Consider the following 23,334-nt stretch of genomic DNA (forward strand, 5'->3'; position numbering starts at 1 on the left):
GATGATTATATACCAAATGAGGGAACTGGAATTTCTCCATTAAACATAATAAAGACAGCGTCAGGGCCCACTAGAATGTCAGTGACTCGTTTGCTAAATATCAAGTCAGGTTTTGACTAATTTAGAATTAGATCGTCATTGAACCATGATCTGTGAGAGGTAAATAACACCACTGCACTTAATATTGACTGAAATAGTAACGGCATTAACAATGAGATATAAACAATATTTATTGGACACTTTTGGATAATTGCCCTGGGTCAACAACACAATGGGAAGCCTCTCTTTTACAGAATTACATGTGCCAATGAAACATTTTAACAGTATGCCTATAAGAAAAACCAGCCTTGAGGCAACCATAAAAATGCTGTCCAGTATGTATTGGGCAATATAAGCTTTATTTTGCATATCTGGGTAACTAAACAGCCATTTAAAACAATCATGAATATGTTTGAACACATAGCAATATTTCCAGAATTGTTTTACAATTATAAAACACTGAATTTTGGCACCACACGGTGGTTAAAAACTGGTAAAAGACAAGCCATCTCTGCTCCAATACCTCCTGCTTGAGCTGGATGTAGGCAAGTAGATTAAATCAGGGCATTTTAGATGAATCACTACATAAAGAGTATGGGCATACATTACATGAGAACCTGTAAGACAAACATTGCAATGGAGTCATCAGACAGTTAACACAATGTAAGGGCTCGAATGTGTAATCTCTGTTGAAGACCACTGAACTGTTGACTTACTTATACGGTTGATTTTGGAATCACAGTTTAAAGAGGTCTGCTCTCTGATCTCAAACTACAGCTTTAATTATCTCTTGAAAAGTCAATAGCCTCCATAGAGATTCAACATCAAGATCCTTATTATTCCGTAATTGTGCAGGAACTGTGTGGAGCGCAGATGTAGTCGTTCTAGTAACCCACAGTTATACAAGCTGTAATCTCTCCCTCCAGTGGTGTTTATTAATAAGCAAATAAGGAAAAGTCACGTTAGGTTAATGCTTCTACGGGTGATGTTTAGTATGTGATGGCATCTTTTTATAGACAGAACAAAATGCACACATTTAGGCTGACAAATATTCTCAAAAGTATGCTAAAATGATTTATGTACTTTAAAAAAAAAAAAAAAGACAAAAAAAAGGCAAAGTAAAATATTTCATTTTTTTACCCCCAAAAAAGAAATATTCCTCTACATGTTATTTAAAACGTATCCAGTTTAATTTTTCAGGAGATGAATATGTACACTTTTAATTTCATCATTTGCCTCAGGAAGTGAGCAGTTTACTGTATAATAGATTTACATAGCAAATACTGACATAGTATTCTGTCAAGGCATGTTCCAGCATCAAAATAGGCTTCAAAGTACATAATATTGTTCCACATAAAATAGAAAATCGCTGATCATATTATAATTATTTTAGGGTATCCAAAAATCTGAACACCCCCCCGCCCACATCAATGTACTCTCGTGCGTGATAATTACAATGACAATCAGCAGTTCTTATAGATGTACTAAAAGGAAATAGCAGCCAGAGGGGGAGGGGAGGGCGGACAGGTAAAAAATATACTTCTTCTAAAGGATTTACTCTTGAGCTATCAAATAGATTAAGGCAATAAAAAACAAAAGAAAAACAAAACTTGTAGTGTAATTTGGCAATTCTCATTTTTTATTTTGCTTTCATCAAAGAGTCATCCAGCCTCCACATGACAGCGATTCAGGGTTTCTACTATCCTGAGATGTTTTCTTCTGCTTGAAGGCATCGGAGGACATAGAGGATCACTTGATAGCAGAAAATATACTGCTCCTGAAAAAGGAAAAGAAAAAAAAAAAAAAAGAGGGAAATGTGAGGGAAAGCTTGGGAGCTACTAAGATGTGTAAATGCTACTAAGCTTAAAACCAAGTCACCTCTGTTTGAACCATTCCTTGTCTCTGAAGCCTCATGTTCCTGACAACGTCTGAAATATCAAACTACCAAAAGAAAAAGAAAAAAGGAGATTAGAAGTGATACTGAAAAAAGTTATTATTAAATTTATAAGATGAAAAATACTGACATCTGCATCTTTACTGATGAGACCCAGAACCACATCAATGCAGATGAGGGTCCCTGAACGACCAATGCCTGCACTGCAGTGTGTGATTATAGGCCCCGACTGATGAACGTGCCGCATGTAGGATATGAACGTGAGCAGCTGCTCAGGTTGTGAAGGTGTCCCATGGTCGGGCCATCCAGTGTAGTTTAGATGAGTAACAATCTGGTTTTCATTAGTCTGGAAAGAAGGAAACTCATATGTCAATGTGGACAATTCAAGTAGAAACATCTTAAATTAGGGATGTCAAACATAAGGCCAGAGGGTGAGAAACAGTCCAGCAAAGAGTCCAATCCGGCCCACTGGTCTGCTTTGGAAAATTAAGAGTGTGTAGATTTTGGACTTTATCAATAGCGAAAGCTGTAAAACATAAGACCCATCACCCCTAATTAGCATTCATATTACACCACAGTAATAGTCTGATATTAATAAAACTAAAAAATTAAACTTGATGTGAAAAAACATTTTAACTAAAATAAACCTACAAACTAAACTGCTATGTAAAGTTTGACATCCCCGTCTTAAATTATCTGCACAATCGATCTATACACCGATATACATGATACATATTTACCTGGACATCTTTGACCTCGATGACACGGATGACGAAGTTGTCCAGGTGCTGGTCTTTGATAAGTGTTATCTGTAATCTGTCATCCACCATCTCTGCCGTCCTCGGCGTGTCTGGCCAGTACCGCTGACATTTGACTTTCCCCCCCTCAACCTCCTGGGTCATCATTGCAATCACATTGGACTTCTGCTCCCACACCATCTGCCAGAAGTCCCCCAGAGTAGTGGGTAAGGGTCCTTGACAGGCAATGTACATGAAGTTCTCGTCCTTCACCGACATATTAATGAAGTTGGCGTTGATGTAGCCTCCGTCTTTGCCGAGGACAACACGAGTTGTGTCAACTAGAAGAGACGTCATGAAAAGTTTCAGGATTAAAATTTGAATTCAGAGAAAAAAGTACTAAAAAAAGCCATTAAAGTACAGTAGATGTACTGTAATAAAAGAGGATGTAGCCTCAGACCATGAGAAGAGACACAAGTGCTGTGGTTGGAGCATGAGGGGACAGTAAACATTTTATGGACAACTTTGTGGTTTCAGTTGTCAGTCTTATTTAATAGAGAAAGTTTATTTTAAGATGGGACTACTTTGCATATGACAAGTCTCTACATCTTAAAAGTGTGGAGTGTCTAGGTGTGGGGAAGAGGGAACTGATAAAGCATAGTATCATAATACTATATTTTCTTCCGCTTATCTGGGGCTGGGTCGCAGGGGCAGCAGCCCAAGCAGAGAAGCCCAGACCTCCCTCTCCCCAGCCACCTCCTCCAGTTTATCTGGGGGAACACCAAGACGTTCCTAAACCAGCCGAGAGATATAATCTCTCTAGTGTGTCCTGGGTCTGCCCGGGCCATCCTCCCGGTGGGACATGCCCGAAAATCTCGCCCAGGGGGCATCGTTGTCAGATGCCCAAACCACCTCAACTGGCTCCTTTCGATGTGGAGGAGCAGCGGCTCAGAGTAGAGCAATCCGTATGTCAATCTCCTGCTTCCTTCTCCCATCGCTCTGAACAAGACCCCGAGATACTTAAACTCCTCCACTTGTATCGATATAGGGACACCAAATATTAGGATCTTATTATATAAAATGTCAATAAAATTATAACTCTTTAGTACTAGTATAATAACTCAATTACTTTTTCAATCCAAAATAGCATTCAGCATGCGGGACGAAGTTGGTAAAACTATAATGGAGGTATCAAAGAAAGAAATCAGGAAAGTGCTGTCTATATCTGAATATGGACCTATTTTGGAATTTCCTAAAAAAAGAACCAAAACAAAAAAAACAAAAAGGTTGGAATATTTAAAATGAGGTCCAGATCAAAGTAAAATACTCTTGAGATAATACGAGTATAAGGGCTCATGTCACAAACTGCCAAAGCCTGCTGAGAATAGCGAGGTAATCAGCTCAACCGAAAAACCAACCAACACTGGGCACACTTAGTTTGACAAATCTAGGTTCCAATTTAGAGGAAGTCAAGAAATCACCTATTTTATGTGAAAATATCTGCATCCACACAACACTGAGAAAAAAAATGAATAGGGAACTGCATGTTAAAAAAAAATAGGAAGCCAAGTGTGCGACACTTCTCTACAGTGAAGTCAAGGGTGACGTTGAAGAAGGTTTGTGAAAGGGTTGAAATATTGCAATATATGCTATTGTAATGTGACAATATATTTGAAATTCAATACTATATGTTGGGTTAGTATCATTATCTGATTCCAATTACTCTGACAGGGACTTTGCTTTCAGATCCACACTTCGTTTGTCACACATGGACCAAGACAGGAACCGCTAAAATGCTCAAGCTGACATTTCACAACAGTAGTCTACAAACCAGTGGGTGATGTCACAGTGGCTACAACCATCGTTCATATACAGTTCATAGTCCATGTTATTAATAGTAATCACATAGGGAACTGCTAGTTTTTCTTACAGGGGACAATATTCTTATAGCGATTCTTCTTCTTGTTCTCCTTCGTCTGACCGATCAAACAGTCGTCCAGCGGCTGGAGATTCTGAAGATTCTGCCAGAACGGAAAATGGATATTCAGAAAAATCTAATGAAAACTATTGTGATTTATTCTTTGGCAATGAAATTCAAAGAGTCATACTTCAAACTCCTGTAGAGGCACTTTCTGTTCCAAAAGTCCCCTCATCATGCGAACCACACTGTTGAGCTTTTGTCCCGTGTACTGGCCTTCAGGGACCACTCTGACAAGGGGCAAAGAGGTCAGCTCGTCCTCTGTGATGATTGGCCCGTCTGTGCGAAGACATAAACGAGGGAATTAAAAGTTTTGTAAGTAACTTATGACAATTATTTACATGTATTGTCTGAGACACTGACTCCTACCATCTTTTGACTTTGAGTTCATGTTTTCAATTGGCAGTTCATCGCTTCCCCACGTGATTTCATCATCGTCTGGCTGCCCAGCACTCATCTGCAGGTAGCTGTTGGTTCAACACAAACAGCCAAGAGGTCTTAATATAAATGATGTACAACCTTAAATCTGATGAGTGCACATCTAAAAAGTAAAATCGTACTTTTCATTGTGTGGATTGTCAACACTTTCCTCATTCCATCTCACCTTTCGGGAGTTCTGCAGTAAAAACAAACAAACAAACAAACAAAAATCAAATGACACAAACAAAACAACATCAGAAAAAGCAGACGGTTGTTTCTGTGGTTTCTCAAATGGTGAGTTTGATTTGTACCTCAGGAGAATCTTCTGGTAAAGAAGAGCCATCGCCGTCCGTGTCCTCCGAAAGCTCTGTGCCCTGCTCGGTCTCTCTCCTCTCTCCTAGTTCATCATCATAGTCTGTGAAATATGGGAATGTAGTTTATGTTGTTTTGTTGTTTGTTTTTTTTTTACACATTTATAACTTTCCAGTTCATTCTGCAGCCTGTGTGTGCTATACCTATAGGTGGTATGACAGGACACAGCTTAGTCTTCATGCTACTGTCGCCACTCAGACCTGAAATAAACACGAGCAGGTTGCTTTAGAAAATATTCAGAAAGAAAAATACACTCATGAGACAAAAGTTTAAAAAATACAAGTGCATGATTTTACCAGTATTTCCATTGCACTTGTCGGAGTTGATGGGTAGAGAGGCCAGGTATGTGTTTGGGTTCTGGTCTGGTGGTCTGGATACAATAAGATGCACCAGGCCTTTAGTTTTACGGATGGTGGTGACAGCTTTGGTATGGGACACACCTGTCATTAGCTCTTCATTCACCTACAAGACGGAGAGCCAGTCAGTCAGGGCTGTATACAGTCTCAGAAAATCCACAGAAAATCCTTTCTTTACTTTGTAGCCAATTATTTACAAAATATTCACAAAAAGAAAATGCTTTTTTAAATTATTTTAAATTCTGTGTTATTACAACACAGAATTTAAGAGATTCATGTTAAAAACAACAACAAAAAAAATAAATCTACAAGTAAATCACAATGTAATGTGTTTTGTTTAACAAAGCACATTCCAAGTCCAAAAACACTCACTTTAAGCAGCCTGTCTCCTACTTGCAGCTTGCCTGAGGACTCTGCTACTCCTCCTGGTGTGATGGATTTAACAAAGATCCCTCTCTCCCCTCCAATTACGGAAAACCCCAGACCTCCTGACGGCGGCTTCTCCAGATCTACCTTTATGATCTCTTCCTGCGTTTTCAGCAAACAAATGTGGAGTCACCTTTGATTTGTCATTCAACACTTCAGCAAGTTACTTTTTTTGTTGGTTGGGTAACTGTCTGCGTTCCATTAACAATAACACCTGATGAACTCCACCGACATATTTCATAGCTGTTTGCTTGGCAAAACATAACCAACACAAGAACATGTTTTCACCCCCAGGCACCAACATAATTAAAAAAACAAACAAAAAAAACTCACCTCTAAAGGACAAAGTGCTGCGAGACCTTCTGTATCTCTTAATTCTTCCCCTTTAAGGAACCCTTAAACAGAAAACAAAAGTTGCAGTTACGCTTATCCCATTATTACTTTGGTTTATCGAGTTTTTATTATCATCCCCTTTTTAAAATAAAGTTTTCACACCATCTTTAAATATTTGGCAAGTAAGAAACTTGATATGAGTAAATCTATTCTTATTTAGATCGATTTATCAGAGCACCTGTAAGTCACATTTCTTTAGATTATAAAGCATACCATTCATGGTGGATGAAACCGTCGTGCTAACATTGTTGTTGAGAAAAGAAAGCCTTTTCTGCATAGGACAAACTGGCTTTCCATCCCTGTTAGAGTAAATAAAAGAAAATAAAAGTTACCGAGATTATTGTTAAGATCTTGTATTTTCTGTAATGTGCAATGCTATTAAGACAAAAAACATAAAAACAAGCACCAAAAAAAAAATTCACAAAGGATAGATGTTATTCTTTTTTAGTGTAGACTACCTTGTGGCTTTTAGCGTGAGTTCACTGGGGGAGTGCTCCAATAGCCTAGTGCTCTCACTGAGAGTCAGGTCCTGGGTAGGGGCCCCATTGATGTAGTGGATTAGGTCAAGTGGCATTAAGCTTCCTTCTTTAGAGGCTAATGAACCCGGAAGAATATCTTTCACATATAAGATCCCGTACAAACTGTCACTACCACCATCCAGTACCAAACCTGGGGAATGAATAAAGAATAAAAATATTAAGATTTGATTCTTAAGAACTAATTTCTGATGCAACCTTTGGGAAGATTTTCAAGACTTTAGTGGCTTAATGTGAGACACACCAGTGATATTTTCTTTTCTTAATCAAGGTCGTTTCTTACCCAGTGGTTCTTGGTTCATCTTGAAGTAAATGTCAGGCAGCAGATGAGCTTCTATGGTGGGTTTAGGAACCTCCAAGACCCTTCCTACCACCAAGTCAACCACCCGAGGGGCAGCACGCACAAGATTGACCACCTCGGTGTGGCCCATATCGCTCACATCAGTGTTATTCACCTGTAGACAAAAAACATTAATTCAATGTATAATGGTTTGGGAAACACAAAGGAACAGAGAGCCAGACTGTTTCCAGTTTGTACTTGATAACCGCCTCTATATGTCTGTGTAGGTTCTCAGTCATCCAGGTCATAATAATCGAAGGAGCTTGGAAAGAAAAGCAACTGGACTTCTTTAAGTTTCCATAGTGTCCATTGATGTAGTTTCACTCTTTAGTTGCATACCTACAACTGAGGCAGTGGAGACTGTCAGAAAATCAACTACAGCAAGACAGCTTCTTAGAAAACAGAACTAGTTTTACCCCGATCAGATTTGCACACTATTAGACCTCTGCCTTAGCACCACATAATTTAAATACATTTAAATACAACAAGGGTTTCTGCAGACAAAAACATGGATGTGCCATGGCCTACCCAGTGTCTTCCAATGTAGCCAATCTTTACATGGAGCTAGTAGAAAGTAAAGTTCTTGGCTCTTTCAAAGGGACAGCACCTAGCCACTGGTACTGATACATGGTGCAGGCTGTTCACATCAACTCAGTGGAAACAAAGTCACCAGGGGAGACAAAGGATAACAGTTTGCCATTTCTGGGCCATGCTGTGCACATTGAGGAGAATGGAAACCTCAACATTAAAGTTTAGCCCCCACACAGAGACAAGTACCTGCTTTTTGACTCCCACAACCCTCTGGAACACAAACTTGGAGTAAACAGGACTCTGCAACACCGGGCAGAATACATTCCTTCTAAGCCAGATGGAAAAGAAAGGAACGCACACATGTAGAGAAAACTCTTAAAACATGCGGTTATCCCAACTGGGCTTTCATCAAATCAGCAAAGATGCACAGTAAAGAAGGTCACCAACTAGGGAGAAACAGAAGGACAAACGGACAATCCCTTATGTAGCAGGTTTGTCAGAGAAGCTCAGGAAAATTATCTTCGAGCACGAAAACCCAGCCACACACTCAGACAAAAACTGGCTCATGCCAAGGACAAAACTCCCAAACACATACTAAACAACAGGAAAACCAAACAGCCACCTCATAAACACATGGCACAAGACAGAAGAGCCACCTCAACAGGACAAGACTCTGCATCTAAAAGAAAAAAGGTCAATCTTTCAATAGATGGCTTTTTTCACTCCTCTTGCAAACTATGTCCATGTGAATGACCATCCTTGAACAGAGGGGGTGGCCTGCGACACCAGCTGTCTGCCATCTATAATCCAGTTTTGAAATCCCTTCCCAGGTGTGTTAACGCCCTCTTACATCTTGCGTCAGCTGATCTCAATACGTCACACAATAGGGTGAGGCAAGGTCTCACAATGATTTCACCTGAAACCTCTGTTGATAATGATAATCCACACGCTTTTCACACCTTGGCACATAGTGAATAATGGGAATTTATACCGTGATCATTCGGTCCCCGGGCCTGAGCCTTCCATCTCCTTTGGCTGGATCCTGGATGATGTCATGGATGTAACATCCATGATCATTGCCTTCAGTGAGGGTGAAGCCAAGGCTGCCCTTTTCTGACTTCACCAAAGAGACCTGTAGCTCTACTTCCTAGCAACAACAAAAACACATAACCTCAGTAACAGGAATAACATCTTGATCCACATTTTAGTGGAAACCCTAAAATGATTAGATTATGATTCCCTTCCTCAGTTCTTACTGGGACGAATTCATCTCCATCCTGTCCATTGCCAGGTGCAGTGAGGTTCAAGGGCAGAGGTAGTGGAGGAGGCAGGGGATCTGGGCTTGGGGAAGACAGGGAGGACACCTTCGGAAAAGTGGATGACTCCAGATCAGTTCCCACTGGGGATGAAAGTCCCCTGACCAAACATCCACAAAGCCAAAATTTAGCAAAAACACTAATAATCACATTTATAACTGATAATGCTAATCGAGTATTTAACATTAGATGAATTACCGGTTGCTGAGGTCTGATCTTGTCATTGATAGATTTGAGGAATAAAAAGCTGAGTGCATGTCATCCAGATGACCACTGCTGTCGTAGCGTCCCAGTCCCGGGTTGCTACCGGAGGTCTGGTAAACACTCCGCTCCCAGTTCTGCCTGCTGTTCTCCACAGAGCCTGCGCTGAAAGCTTCTTCCACCTCCTCATCCCCATCGGTGCTGTCGCTGTAGCTGTTGCGTCGGCCAGGGGTTCTGTGTAGCAGCCTCTCCAGGGCGTCTTCCACAGGGCCCTGTTTCTTACTCCCTGGAGCAGACGTGAGCCTTTCTAAGTTCAAGCTGGGCTCTCCAAATGTCCCTGGTGTCTTTCTAGGCGATGGCTTAGGTGTCTAGGAAGAAATTTGGTTCAATTTAAGTTTTCAACTAATGCTTGAAAGACTCTCAGTGATGAGGAAAATATTAAGTGACTCACCAAAGCTGCAGTGTCCATCTCAGGAAGAATGCCATGCTCAGGTCTACAGAGAAGCAAAGTCACCTCTTGACCAGTTCCTCTCAGAGCGGATATCACCTCCTACACAAAATGTAAAGGAACCACAATTTCAAACACATTATGACATCAAATAACTTTGATGTGATTCTTGAATGGGAACTGAGACAAAGTGTATTACATACATGTTGCGAGAGTCCTTTGAGTGGGGTTTGATTGACACGCAAGATGACATCACCAACTTTGATACGACCGCTTTCTGCGGCTGGCTGGCCAGGAAACAGTTTTTTAACCCTCACCATGCTGGAGCCAGGGGGTTCGTTGGGGATGTTCTCCTCTCGGCTAAAACTGAAACCCAGCCCTGATGTGTTTTTCAGCAGGCACACCTCAAACATATTATCTGTGAAACAGAACACATGAATTTGCAGTTATTGCCATAGATGGTCGATGAATGGTCACACAGAATAAGATAAAATATAAAACCAGAATGAATTATAGCTTATTATAATAACAGCCATATAATACACTAACAACCTGTAGACGGTGTACCCAACCTCTTAAAATTACATGCAAATAAATATAAGGAAAGGATGTTCTTTTGGGGGTGTGGGGGGCTCAAAACTGGATTTTATAGTCTGATTTGGTAAAACATTTAGTATATTGTATATTAGGAACCTGACTAAAAACATACAACTTCAGGACACGCCTGATACACAAAACAAAAAGTGCATTCCCAACTTGTATTTATAACCAGTTAGGGAGAGCACAAAACTAAAGGATAGTCCAGCTCTTGTTGCAGAAGAGCAATTTATGTAGATTCTGCCCATCTACTCAGCTCTAATACAACAGCAGTGTGCAAACGATGGGTTGTACACACATGCTCATTTGATCTTGATGTAAGTCTTGGTGTAACACTGCGAAAAAAAATAAATAATACATTGTATGACCAAATTTGATTGTTTACAGGTGGACACAAGTATCAAAAAGAAATGGTGCATATATCTTAAAAAGTCTGTTAGCCTTTTTAAAACTCAAGATGGCTGTTGGCAAAAGAAGACAATATAATTTGTTATTCAGAGTAACTATAAAGTAAATGTCAAATCACATATGTTCAATAATGTAGAAATTTACTTTAGAAGTCTGAAACTACTCTTTTTTTTCTTTTTAAATCATTTGCAAACAGTCTCCAGTAGTACAGGAATTACTATTCATTTCCATTACATCTGCTGGATGGACCCTTACATTCTCACCTGCAGAAAAGCAAACTCGTATTGCTTATGGTTGCAAAAGAGTTAGAGGAGGTTGTCTACTATTCCTAAGATCAGTGGCTTGATCTACTGCGTCCGTATGTGGAAGCATCCTTGGACAAAATACTGTAAAACGCCTCTTAAGCATCTATCTGGGCTTTAAAAAGTGGCTGCAGGTTGCAGTATAAAAGTAATTCGTGTGCTAGGTGAGGGTAAAAACCCCCCAGAAAAACCGCATTATAGAAACTACAGTCGTTTTACAATGACTAAACTAGAAGAGGGTGGAACATTAACCAACTAACCTAACTTACTTGATGGTGCAGTTAGATTAGTTATGCAGGTAAGTTAATACATCAAAGAGCTGGGCAGCGGAGTGGGGCATGTGTTGCCTTGGAGCAAGAAGGTATGAACCTGCCAAAAGACCTGCCTGTCAGGTTATTCTAAAGTCCCTTTTTGGTGCCATAGTAAGTGGTTATCTGTCTCTCTGCAACTGCCTGTTGAAAAGATAAGTGGCTATTTTAAAAAAAAACAAAAAAACCTTAAAATTAAAATAATAGCATGGTGTGCCCTGAGAGCCTGGGTAAAAGAGTCTTTATGCATTTAACACGTGAAATTCACTGAATTGCACAGGAAAAAAAAAAGGCACCTAATGAATATTAAATGTCTGAACCTAGCTTTGTTGCAGTGCTACGAAAGAGGTCAAAGGATAATCCCTCAACCTGCACTTTGCTGTGCATTTTCAATGATAATTAGACCACTGAAATTAGACCACAGAAAACAGGAAAAAGCATTACAGGGTGCGTTAAAATGGATCTCCAATCCCAAAATAAACCACACCACATCCTTTACCTTGTGTGATGAAGCTGTACTCTGGTTTTTCTTTGGCTTCGAGTGTCTGCTCCTTGTTCTTGGTCGGACTTCTGTCGTAGCCAGTGCTGGCAGATGGTGGAGTGTTCTTAGGTGTGAGGGGAGCGTGGATGCTGTTTGCAGGTACGTGACCCCTCTCCAGCAACAAGTGCACTGTCTGAGGCACGCAGGAAGTAAAACTAAGTGTTAAGATGCCAGCTAGGCAGCAACATAATTTAAAGATACTGCTCACATGGTGGCTCATGGGAACTGTCATCCCCTCACCTGTCCGGTGTCTCTGAGAGCCTCTACCGCTTGCTGATGAGTGGCCCCCTCCAGGCTCTTTCCATTGACAGCCACCACACGATCACCTAAGCCGCAGACAGACAGGTATTGCCCAAAGACGAAAGAGTCTAAATTTCATCCAATTTCATTTTTTCCTTTGTGCTACATATTTGTTACACTAGTGTCTACCTTTCTGTATCCTTCCATCAAGCTCTGCAGCACCTTTTGGTATAAGACCTTTCACATAGATGCCTCCATGTCGGACAGCAGTGCCAGCTCCTCCCTAAGATAATGACAGAACTCTTAGTGAAATGAGCCAAAGAGAAAATGCATAATTCTTTATTTGTCTGTGGGGGTTGATGGCAGGGTTGGATGTGTTTTATATGATAACTGCTTTATCTTTATTGTGGCTTCAGAACTGTGAAGAGAATATCAAACTGTACAAGAGAAGTATTTTAAAGTAATTTTAACAGAAAATTCAAGACCAGAAGTTTATATTTCAGTTTTTTTGGATCGGGGGTTGAATGAAGCTTATACTTTGGTGCATAAGAACTGTCACAGGTGGAGTAGATGATGATTTTGAAGTTTAGCAAGTTTTGTCAAAGACCAAGTTAAAACTTGGTTTTAGACACTATGAATCATGACCATATGACACAAGCTCCTTTTCCTCTTGTTCAAATGACCTTTTAGGTGGATTTTGTGATTCTGGAGTTTGCTTAGGTATTAAACAAAGCTCTTATTATTTTTAAATCTTCTAAAAATTTAAAAAGACCAACAACACAAGTACATGTGTGACAGCAGTCTGAAGACATAATAAAGTGATTTGTTAAAATGGTTTAGTGGTTTAATTAACCCAAGTCAATCATATTCAAAATTCCAGAGAGACTAATTAGAGCAGTGATTACTCACATCATTTAAAGTCCCTACTGTAAGAGATACTGTGACATTTCTTTCTTTCAAATCCTTCTTGATTAAAAAAATAAAGTTGACATGCATGAGGGTTAGTATTACCACAAGAACGTCCAACACACGGCAATAAGAAATGAAACCAAACCAAACAACATGTGAACTGGATGAGTCGGGGGGGGGAAAAAAAGGTGCAAAACAAAGAAAAGGGTGAAAACCTTGCCGAACAGTACCGTGACACTTAAGCCCAGGCTGCTGTCTTTTTTGGACAGCTCAATGTCATATAGTTCTCCTGGATGGAGACTATTGACCCCTGAGGCATTACCATTTAAATTTTCCATGATGTTTTCCTGCAAACAGAGAATAGGGCATTACAGTGAATTATCACAAGCCTGAACATGCAGAAAGAAATCAAGGTGAGTGAGTAGACTGACTAAACAAGCCGATACAGTGAAAAAACACAAGGAATATCATGCAGCATACAGTTGCAATGCAGCCTTTCATTGACAGTGTAAATGCAATGACAGGCAAATGTTATAAAGAACAGGCAGTTAGTTGTGCCAAGCATCAGGTTATATGTAATGCTTGTGTATAGAAAACAAACAATCATATTCTGTTCCATTAACGTAAGAAAATTTCTACTAGAAGACACAATTCTGTGTATTATACTTAACGGAGCTCCTAATTGAGAGCCTAGGGCAATGTATAAAAGCAGGGAATCCATTAAAATGAGTCCATTTTAAAAAATAAACAAACCTTTTTGACCTTTTGTTTCTCTTGACTACTTGAATAAGTTTCCTCGTCCATGTCTGAATCTCCACGGTCAGAATGCTCAGAGACTTTGGGAGCTTCCAGCACTTTAGATTTTCTAGTTTTGGGAGGTAGAGCTGGTGGTGTAGGATCAGGACCTACATTTGGATGTTGGGCAGTGGGTGCAGCACTCCTTTCTAGGTATTGCTGAACTCCACCAGGGGCTTGGTTGGTTTTAGCCACAATGCTCGTCTTAGAGTCTTGAGAACTGAGGGCAGTGTCCTGTTGAGCTGGTGATGAGTTAGATGACTGTATGCCAGCACTTTGCTGTAGAGGGCTGGGGCTTCTTGTTCCTGCATGCTCTTCTGAGGAGGTATCAAAGTCCAGTTCTTGTTTCTGAGCAGAGTTAAGGGACTTAAATGAAGACCCGTGCTGGTAGGGTGAATATCCTCCAGGAGATTCTGTTGGAACAAAAAAGGTTTTGGATAAAAGTCAGGATCAATCCTGACAAGGTGCACATGAAAACAAAAATTATACCTGTAACCCTGATTTTACCTTTGTAGAGCCTCTCTTTGGGCTGTGATACGACGAGAGTAACGTCATCAGGAGAATTCTGAAGTATATCAACCACGGTCGTGTGAGAAAGTCCTTCTAGGCTTTTCTCATTTACAGAGATCAGCCGGTCACCTGAATCAACAAGACCACCGTTGCTCACACAGACAACAACTACTCATATTCACAGCAAGAATGAAACAACCTTAAGAGCTAACCATCAGCACAAGCAGACAACAAGAACACCATCATCTGAATACGGAAGGTAGAAAGTGGCAACAAAAAAGTAGCATACCGGGTTTGAGGCAGCCATTGATATCAGCGGGACCACCGGGAGTGACGGAGCTAATGATGGTGCCAAGGTCTGCGCGGCCAGAGTTCTCTCCTGCTACAACTTGAAACCCTACAGGACAAACACACACCGCAAATGTATGAACCCAAAACTATAAACTGTTGCATGCAAATGTAGAGGCAGCCTCTGGCAAACACCATTTTTGTTTATTCAGCTGAAAGATTTGTATACAGCAAAATTACTGGTTATCCAAGTCCTTAAAATAGAAAAGCAACAGGTTGCCTAAGGGGGAGTTATTCACTTCTTTTAACTCAGAAATCTGTCAAGTATACAGCATGTCCAGGGTCCCCCCAGCATTTCAAGCAGTTTAAAGCAGTTGTCAAAACAGCAGAGACTGTGTAAAATAAAACTAATTTTATGAATATATTCATTCACTCTTACCGAGTCCGTATTTCACATCTTTCTTCAAGTTTACAGTTGTGATCTCTCTCTCTGGAGATGGTAACGCATTAACCTTTTTCTTTAGGGAATCTGTCCAAAGAAAAAACATTAAATACATGACATCTTCTGTAACACAGTTACGTCCTTTTTGAGTTTGGTAAGCAGGGAAGAAAACGCAGCCCACTCTGAAAGCACTACACTGTAACTACTAATCAGTTCAAGAGGACATACAGTGTAGCTGAAGGGCTCCCTCTTTAGTAGAATTGAATAACAAGCCTGAAAAGCTTGGCTAAGCTGGGATGAAAGTTGAGTTCAGTGCCAAGAATTAAGCTATTAAATGGTGGGAGCGGGGCCAAAGCCAAGGTCCACAGGCATCGAGCACTGAGAGAAAAGAGACTGGACTATTTTTTTGTATATATTCATGGTTTGCTAAATCTCAGAGAGATATTGGTGAACAGACTAGAGTTGTAGAGACAGAATGCTAAAAATGAGTAATAATTGGTATCTGTGGGAACAAGAATCACATTGCCTTACGTACCATTCACAGATGCTGGGGTTGAAGGTGGTCCAGAGGAATTGTGCATGCTAACACCTGTGAAAGAATGCAACGCATTAATAAGAGCATTCTTTCAGTATTTCAGGTATGACCTCTACACCTCTGATGCTCCGCTCTTCACAGGTCAGCATTCTTACCTACTACATATGCTTGGCCGGTATCCTCTATGGAAGAGGAGTCAGATTCTTTTTTGGACATGCTGGTGCTCCAGGCTGCGCTGCTGAGGGGTGGTATGCCAAATGATCTGAGAAAGCAAAACACAAATGAGAAAAATTAGGTGTCTTCTACAACGCTGAAGACACTCTCTTAATAACATTAGGCCCCTGAAATTTCTAAGCTAAAAATCACAGGTCATCTGTGAAGCTGACACAAGGGGGAGCAGCTGACACAAAACAGACTTGTTGCTTACTAAAAAAGGCACAATGACACAAACACACACTAAGGCGCATGTACACCCACACACAGACCCCCGGGGGTCAATTACAGGCTGGAGTTTTATATGTCTCTGTAGTGCAGAGTAGTCTCAGCAACAGATCCTCAGTAACTTTAGTCTGCCCTGAAGAGACTGACAGTGAAACCTAAACACATGTACAGGACCCCATACTGGAGGAAAAAGGCATTGAATAAAAAGATGAGAAACACAGTTTTCTTATTTATTTTTCTTATTTCTTATTATAAAGTTAAATTCAGCATTTGCTCATAATTTCCTTTCATTACGTTTCATCAATCTTATGGGAAATAATCCGGGTCTTGCTTTTGACATGTTTTGCTTTTCTCAACTCACTTGTCCTGTTGGTGTAGGATGGAGTCTGTGTCTGAGCTGGCTCGCTGATGTTGCTGGAAGTGAGAGGCCAGTTGGTTGGCTTGTGGCTGACTAAGTCCGCTGTGCGACTGACCACGATACAACTCTGCCAGCCTGTCCTCCGGAGACTCTGGCATTTGCCCGAGGTTGTGGTGGGAACGACTCATTGCTCGGGGATTGGAAAGGACCGTGGAGGCCGCTGGATTGAACCCTGGAAAGTGAAGCTCATCTTGGACTAATACTGAGCCAGACAGTGCCTTATTGAGGGCTGCCTCTGAGTATGAGATTCTCTTCAGTTGGTCTGGGTTGGAGCGTGTCGATAAACTTGGGGCCAGGCTGCCCGAACTCGCTCTCATACCAACGGCATCTCCACTCCGAGAGTCGAGGGAGTACTGCAAACTGTTTTCTGGTGAGCGGGAACATGAATGACATAAAAGTCTGTCATTCTATAGTAATAATAATCATTAGTGCTTATTAACATGAGGCAGGTAATTCCAAAGAGCTGATTCGTTGATTTATTCCAATTAGTGTTGCCTGTGACAGATGCATCAAGTTAACCCTCATCTCTATTAAAAAACAAGCAGCGCTTAGCTGGCTATATATTTACATCATTCTAAATAATATCTTGCTTACCTAGGTCTTGCTGCTCCTGGTTGTTTTGGCGAGCCTTCATCTGCAGGTGGAACTTATGCTGATCTGAACACAGTTGTAGCAAATACTGACATGTCTTGTTGCTGTCTGTCTGAAACAGGTGCTTAATGCCATCTGATGTGTTCTGAAGGCAAATCTTCTTTTTCTGGAGGATTACAGACAAAAAAGAAACAAAAAAATGCTAATAATAATAAACAAAGTGAAAATGGCCATCAATTGGATTACACTATAGTGGAAAACAAATACTGGTATACTGTAATACAGGTTTATTTCGAATAATAAGAGTCAAGCGCATACCGCAAAGGAAATCTTCTTTGTCTCCCTCCAGGGGAACCTTAGCACTGGGGTACGATTTCCATTAAGGACTTCAAAAATGAGCACCCCCTTGGAGTAAACACCCAGCATGATCCCTGTCTGAGATCTCTTCTCAGGAAGCACTCGATGGAAGTGGACTCCATATTCTGTCAGCTTCTGGCTCATCTTTAAAGACAAGAGAGATGGTACTAAGATACTCAAATAATAATCAAATTAACATAGAAAACAGGAACTTTCCAAATGAGAACCAGGGGTTAGTTTTTTGGGGGTTTTTTTCAAATTAAGGTTGATGAGGAAGCAAACATCCGTTTTTGTAGTCTCCAATGAGACAAAAAATACAACAAAATGAAATTTAAACAGACATTTTGCTCTTGGTACGGTACTTATTTTTTGTCAAACATACACTGCATGTCAGTCCTTCTGCCGAAGTAAACTGTTTGGTATAAAATAATCATTTACATCACAAAATAAAAACCTTGAGTTGCAATTTATTACTGAAAAAAATAACTTCAGCCATAACTGAATATATTTTTGATATCGACATGAAAACGGAATTTAAACGCAGTCTACTTTATTATTGCCAACCTTAAGGAACTCAAACTCCGCCTCAGATTCTGTTGCTCCGTAGTAGTTGCTGTGAAGCTTTGGCAGATCCTCCCTGATGGTGGTCTGGCCCACTTTGTCCAAGACAGACATCGAGAGATAGTGCTCCATTCGGAAATAAGTCTTCCCATGGAGCTGCAGGATCGGGATTAATGAGATTATTTTTAAGATACTTTTATTGTTTTATATATACAAGAGTCAAATGAAATACATTTTTTTTAAAGTCATACGAGAAAAGAAACTTTTAGTTGACTGATAACAAACAGATAAACAGCTGAGTGGGTACCTCAGGTTGATAGTCACCAAATTCAGCCTGCAATGCCAGAGAAGCCAGCAGCATGGCATCTTCTGTGCCGCAGCGCACTCTTTCCTCCAAGATGTCCTTCCTCAGCTGTAGGTAGTACTGATGTTTGGTCAATGCGTGCCTAGAATCCACAGAAAATCACTTTAAGCGGTTAATATGCCAACATGAACACACTGTTATTTTTTTTATGTAACGACAGCACACATTTGGCTTTTCCAGCTAATTGTGTGCACTTACTGTATTAAGTTGATATCTTCAAGGAAGAATTTGATGCGGAAAAAAAGGTTAAAAAGCATGTCAGATCTCCTTTTCTTGGACTCCTCCTTCCATCCCTCTGGGGCCACTTTGGATAATTTGGCATCAAGATCAACGAAGAAAAACTCATTTTCTGTGTGTGATTTTCAGGATGAAAGGGTTAGAAAGTCAAGTTAGGCTGTCTTAAGCTTTGCATCTTTACAGGAAATTGATCAAAATGAACAACTAAAACCAACCAAACCGATATTTGTTTATGTGCATTTATACACTTTTAAACTTTCCACTTCAAAAATGAAAACATTTATTTCGAATACAATTTGAGTTAATTTTAAAGAACTTTTAAAATGCTTTTTTCTTATGTGAGAATTAAGACCTCTGGGGGCAACTACTAAAGACTAAACAAACAAAGAACAACTGTGAAACATTTATCAAAATAACACAAGATCACATCCATTCTCTCACACACACACCTCAAACCACAAACACACAATACCTTTGAGGTATGCGAGGCCGAAGAGATGATGCTCCACAAGTCCAGTGTGAGCAACCACCATGTCAAAAACGTCTTTACACACTGCCTTGATGTCACAGCTCAGCTCCAGCTTTTGGCCATTGAGCAGTACCACACCCACCTTCCTCTGCACTTCTTCCACCTTCCCACGTTTCTTGAGTTAAAGAATACAAAGCATGGAGTAATGGTTTACAAACAGATATAAAAATATGAATTCTTTGGCTTCAAGATGGCATAACTTTACATTCTCACCATTATTGACGAGGGAACAGATAAGGGCACGCAGGGCTCGCTGGCCATCTTCACAAACTCGGGTCCGTGAAAGTTCTACCACATAATAAAAAAGTCACTGTTAGACTTAAGTTTTATTTTACCAGCACACTAAAGGGTCTTTTGAAAATTACAACTGCCCTCTCACCCATGATATAAAATATGCATAACACAAATACTTCACACTAAGCTGCCACTTTATTAGGTATACCTACTCAGTTGCTTGTTAATGCAAATATCTAATCAGCCAGTAATTTGGCAACAACCCAGTGCATTTAGGCATGGAGACATGGTGTAAACTACCTGCTTAAGTTCAAGCTGAAAATCAGAATGGGGAAAGAAAGGAGGATTAATGTCACTCTGAATGTGGCACAGTTGTTGGTGCCAGATGTGCTGGACTGAATATTTCAGAACAGGAAACGAAGGCCAAAATTCACACAGGCTCACTATAAAAATTGAACAACAGAAGATTGGAAAACATTCCCTGGTTCAGTGATTCTTGATTTCTTCTGAGAGACTCAGATGGAAGGGTCAGAATTTGGCCTTAACAACATGAAAGGATGCATCCATCCCACCTTGTATCAAGGCAACTGGTAATGTTGTAATAATGTGGGAGATATTTTTTCTGGAAAACCTTGGGCCTCTTAGTACCAAACAACATAACCACCTTCAGTATTGCTGCTAATTACGTTTATCCCTTTATGACCACAGTATGCCCATCTTGTGACGGTTACTTCCAGCAGGATAGCATGCCACAAAGCTCAGATCATCTCAAACTGGTTTCCTGAACATGACAATGAGCTCACTGTACTCAAATGGTCTGCACAGTGACCAGATCACAATCTAATGGAGCCCCTTTGGGATGTGGTAGAATGGCAGATAGGCATCATGGATGTGCAGCTGACCAATCTGAAGCAACTCTCTGATGCCATCGTGTTAATATCCACCAAAATCTCTGAATAATGTTTCCAGCACCTTGTTGAATCTGTGACACAAAGAATTAAGATACTCTGAAAGCAGAACGGGTACAACCAGGTTCTAAAAAAGGTATAACTCAAAGTGACCAAAGTGACGTAGTTTAAAAGCTCTCAGCAGAGCATTATGCACTCATTTGCAGGTCAGAGAGAGATATGAATATATGCTTTATAGTGTTGTACACATTTCCTTGTTGATTTTTTTGTTTTGTGTTTTTGCTATAATTGAATCTCACATGAGTCAGAAGAGCAGGACTCCTCTTCCTTAACTCACATGCTGTAGGTTTTTCCAACTGGAAACCTTTATTTCCTAAATTCCACCAATTATAATCAACCACAAACACACTAAAAAGTCTAGTCCTAGCAAGGGTGCTTAATTTATTGGCAATATAATATTCTATAGTATTTAGGGTATACTGGGAACAGCAACACAATTGTTACCATGCTTACCAACTGTGTTGATAAGCATGGTAACTACTATTTGGTATTTGGTAAATACTGCCAAATTAGACCATCCCACAAGGGGAAAAAAAGGGAGGGGAAAAAATCCACACGTCCCACAATCCTACATACTTTTAATTACTATAAGGAGGCTGAAATGAATTATGTACTCCAGTCAGCAGTTCATCTTTAGAGCATCAACAAGTTTGCTGCCAATGAGCTCATGTGAGTCTAAATTATACATCCATCATCAAATATTGCAATGCAAACACGCTTCAAGGCCACAAATGCTCAGAACTTGGATGCCGTTCTAGAGTTAGTGTGCTCCATAGTGATTAAAGAGCCTTTCTATTTAAATAAGAATGTTTTTTGTAAAGAAAAAAAAAAGGCCAAAACTGCAAGAAAGATCATAATTAACAGAACATCAGTAATACTGCTACATGTGCAAACCTTGAGTTTGCGTGGAGGTACAGAAGAGGTATAGAGAGACTCTTGAAGGGCCAAGGGGTCATCTGTGGGGTAGAGGTTGGCCCTGGACAGCCTGTGGGCCATGTGGGCCTGAAGCCGCTGTACTTCCTCCTCCTGCCTCTGCAGCAGCAACTCTGCTCCAACCAGAGTGTCTTCAGCTCCCCCCTCAATTTGCCTGCAGGGAAAAGAAGAGAAGAGGATGGGTGTCAGAAGAGTCTGATGCTGTCTATAAGCAGAAAGGAAGCTATTCTCTCTGTGCGAGTGTGTGGTGGGGTTTATGTGAAGATACGTCTTCTATTTGGACACTTTGTTTCATTTTTTATGTAATGGACAAGTTTAAAGCTAGCAGCAAAATGGCTTTTTGTGTACAGCTGATGTTTTCGCTTTAGCATTCTGGGGAAAAAGGGAAGAAAAAGGGGCTCTGCTGTGGGACAAATTGTTGAGCAGGCTGAACAACAGCAGGCAGTTCTGATCTATAATGCCAGAGATTAGAGAGAGACAGAGAATGTTGAATGTGGATGTCACATTAGATGACCTCACTAGTGAAGCATGGAGCTGACCCTGCCAAGCCACACCAGCTGTATGTTTGTGGCTTAGAGTACCAAACAGGATAGCTTCCACATTCACCAGGATATTTGTGATGTGGAGGTGGGATGGGTGAGGGGCACGTGAGGGGGGTGGGAGAGACTGGGCATTACCTGTGTCTGTTTGCATTGTGGCTTGCCAGCGCCAACGCGTCATGTTCGGTTAGAAGTGCCAGCTGGGAGCCATACCTGCCAATTTCACCAGGTTTCTTAGCTAGAAAAGACAGCAGAATGTCAGTACAATAAACAAAAACAAAGGAAAATACACATCAATTAACATGAATACTTAGGTCCATCATGTAAGTATGCCAAAATTAGCTATACAGGCTAATTTTCCTCTGCAGTCACCAGTAGGCTAGTGGCATTTTTTTTTTTTTTTTTTTTAAACATAAAGAGAACCCCCCCCCCCCAAAAAAGATGCAAAAGCATCCAAGCATAGAGGTGCACAAAAAAGCCAAAGGGCTAAATGCTGTTTTTACATTTTTATAGTAAAACAGACACGCACACATGGTGCTGCAAATATACCTGTCAAAGGTGCAATTATAGAAGAGTAAAATCAGCACAACAAATGGCATCTCTGTTGCCTTGCAATAAAGTGTGCTGCATTACAGCAACGGTAGCTGTAATAAAGTAATGACATACAGCTTTTCTGTCTTATAAGTTATTACTGAATGCATGTTTAAAAACAGGTTTGGATTTAGTAACACAAACTATGTTAGAGATGCTTTAGAATTCCACTACATTCTAGTGAATAATATAGATCCACAAGTTTCTTTTTCAGTGTTAAACTTTGGTGCAGGGTTACATTAGAATGGGCTTCAAGTCTTTTTGGCCTTTAACTAAATTTTGCAGCAGGGATTTGTTTTTAGTGATATGGATGGAAAAAGTTAGCCAGTTAATGTCTTAACCTTTAGGCTGATCTTAACTGAACTCCTCATTGACTAGCTCAGCCTTCTGTTGTGTTGACAATTTTAAGTGAATTAATCTTGAGTAGTCCTAGTGTGGAAATGGTAAATGGTCTGTATTTATATAGCGCTTTACTAGTCCCCAAGGACCCCAAAGCGCTTTACATATCCAGTCATCCACCCATTCACACACACATTCACACACTGGTGATGGCAGCTACATTGTAGCCACAGCTGCCCTGGGGCGCACTGACAGAGGCGAGGCTGCTGGACACTGGCGCCACCGGGCCCTCTGACCACCACCAGTAGGCAACGGGTGAAGTGTCTTGCCCAAGGACACAACGACCGAGACTGTCCAAGCCGGGGCTCGA

At 40.5% G+C, this 23,334-nt stretch overlaps 1 protein-coding gene across 3 annotated transcripts in view; it reads right to left on the reverse strand.

Moving 5' to 3' along the window:
- Nucleotides 1–365: 365 nt before the first annotated feature.
- The window catches only part of ptpn13 (protein tyrosine phosphatase non-receptor type 13), a 49,695-nt gene continuing 26,726 nt past the window's right edge, over nucleotides 366–23,334 (reverse strand). Inside the window, exons 9-49 of one of the 3 annotated variants that reach the window (XM_082539655.1) lie at nucleotides 22,173–22,272; nucleotides 21,457–21,649; nucleotides 19,574–19,648; nucleotides 19,304–19,475; nucleotides 18,793–18,943; nucleotides 18,538–18,676; nucleotides 18,234–18,386; nucleotides 17,631–17,813; nucleotides 17,316–17,478; nucleotides 16,665–17,088; nucleotides 16,018–16,124; nucleotides 15,863–15,916; nucleotides 15,325–15,414; nucleotides 14,887–14,994; nucleotides 14,595–14,726; nucleotides 14,046–14,500; nucleotides 13,523–13,639; nucleotides 12,573–12,666; nucleotides 12,384–12,469; nucleotides 12,102–12,276; nucleotides 10,191–10,405; nucleotides 9,991–10,089; nucleotides 9,537–9,907; nucleotides 9,279–9,438; nucleotides 9,014–9,169; nucleotides 7,435–7,606; nucleotides 7,074–7,284; nucleotides 6,829–6,914; nucleotides 6,556–6,617; nucleotides 6,169–6,324; nucleotides 5,737–5,902; nucleotides 5,584–5,640; nucleotides 5,380–5,483; nucleotides 5,209–5,264; nucleotides 5,018–5,115; nucleotides 4,779–4,927; nucleotides 4,601–4,691; nucleotides 2,674–3,011; nucleotides 2,064–2,279; nucleotides 1,918–1,980; nucleotides 366–1,816 (exon numbers count right to left, since the gene is read on the reverse strand). In XM_082539655.1, the coding sequence (XP_082395781.1) occupies nucleotides 1,739–1,816; nucleotides 1,918–1,980; nucleotides 2,064–2,279; nucleotides 2,674–3,011; nucleotides 4,601–4,691; nucleotides 4,779–4,927; nucleotides 5,018–5,115; nucleotides 5,209–5,264; nucleotides 5,380–5,483; nucleotides 5,584–5,640; nucleotides 5,737–5,902; nucleotides 6,169–6,324; nucleotides 6,556–6,617; nucleotides 6,829–6,914; nucleotides 7,074–7,284; nucleotides 7,435–7,606; nucleotides 9,014–9,169; nucleotides 9,279–9,438; nucleotides 9,537–9,907; nucleotides 9,991–10,089; nucleotides 10,191–10,405; nucleotides 12,102–12,276; nucleotides 12,384–12,469; nucleotides 12,573–12,666; nucleotides 13,523–13,639; nucleotides 14,046–14,500; nucleotides 14,595–14,726; nucleotides 14,887–14,994; nucleotides 15,325–15,414; nucleotides 15,863–15,916; nucleotides 16,018–16,124; nucleotides 16,665–17,088; nucleotides 17,316–17,478; nucleotides 17,631–17,813; nucleotides 18,234–18,386; nucleotides 18,538–18,676; nucleotides 18,793–18,943; nucleotides 19,304–19,475; nucleotides 19,574–19,648; nucleotides 21,457–21,649; nucleotides 22,173–22,272 (6,275 nt within the window). In that variant the 3' untranslated portion in view covers nucleotides 366–1,738. Of the gene's footprint in view, nucleotides 1,817–1,917; nucleotides 1,981–2,063; nucleotides 2,280–2,673; nucleotides 3,012–4,600; nucleotides 4,692–4,778; nucleotides 4,928–5,017; nucleotides 5,116–5,208; nucleotides 5,265–5,379; nucleotides 5,484–5,583; nucleotides 5,641–5,736; nucleotides 5,903–6,168; nucleotides 6,325–6,555; nucleotides 6,618–6,828; nucleotides 6,915–7,073; nucleotides 7,285–7,434; nucleotides 7,607–9,013; nucleotides 9,170–9,278; nucleotides 9,439–9,536; nucleotides 9,908–9,990; nucleotides 10,090–10,190; nucleotides 10,406–12,101; nucleotides 12,277–12,383; nucleotides 12,470–12,572; nucleotides 12,667–13,507; nucleotides 13,640–14,045; nucleotides 14,501–14,594; nucleotides 14,727–14,886; nucleotides 14,995–15,324; nucleotides 15,415–15,862; nucleotides 15,917–16,017; nucleotides 16,125–16,664; nucleotides 17,089–17,315; nucleotides 17,479–17,630; nucleotides 17,814–18,233; nucleotides 18,387–18,537; nucleotides 18,677–18,792; nucleotides 18,944–19,303; nucleotides 19,476–19,573; nucleotides 19,649–21,456; nucleotides 21,650–22,172; nucleotides 22,273–23,334 lie in introns of all 3 variants that reach the window. The other 2 variants (XM_082539654.1, XM_082539656.1) reach the window with 2 other exon arrangements.

Source organism: Aulonocara stuartgranti (genome assembly GCF_965226115.1).
Source record: "Aulonocara stuartgranti genome assembly, chromosome: 7".
Lineage (NCBI taxonomy): Eukaryota > Metazoa > Chordata > Actinopteri > Cichliformes > Cichlidae > Aulonocara > Aulonocara stuartgranti.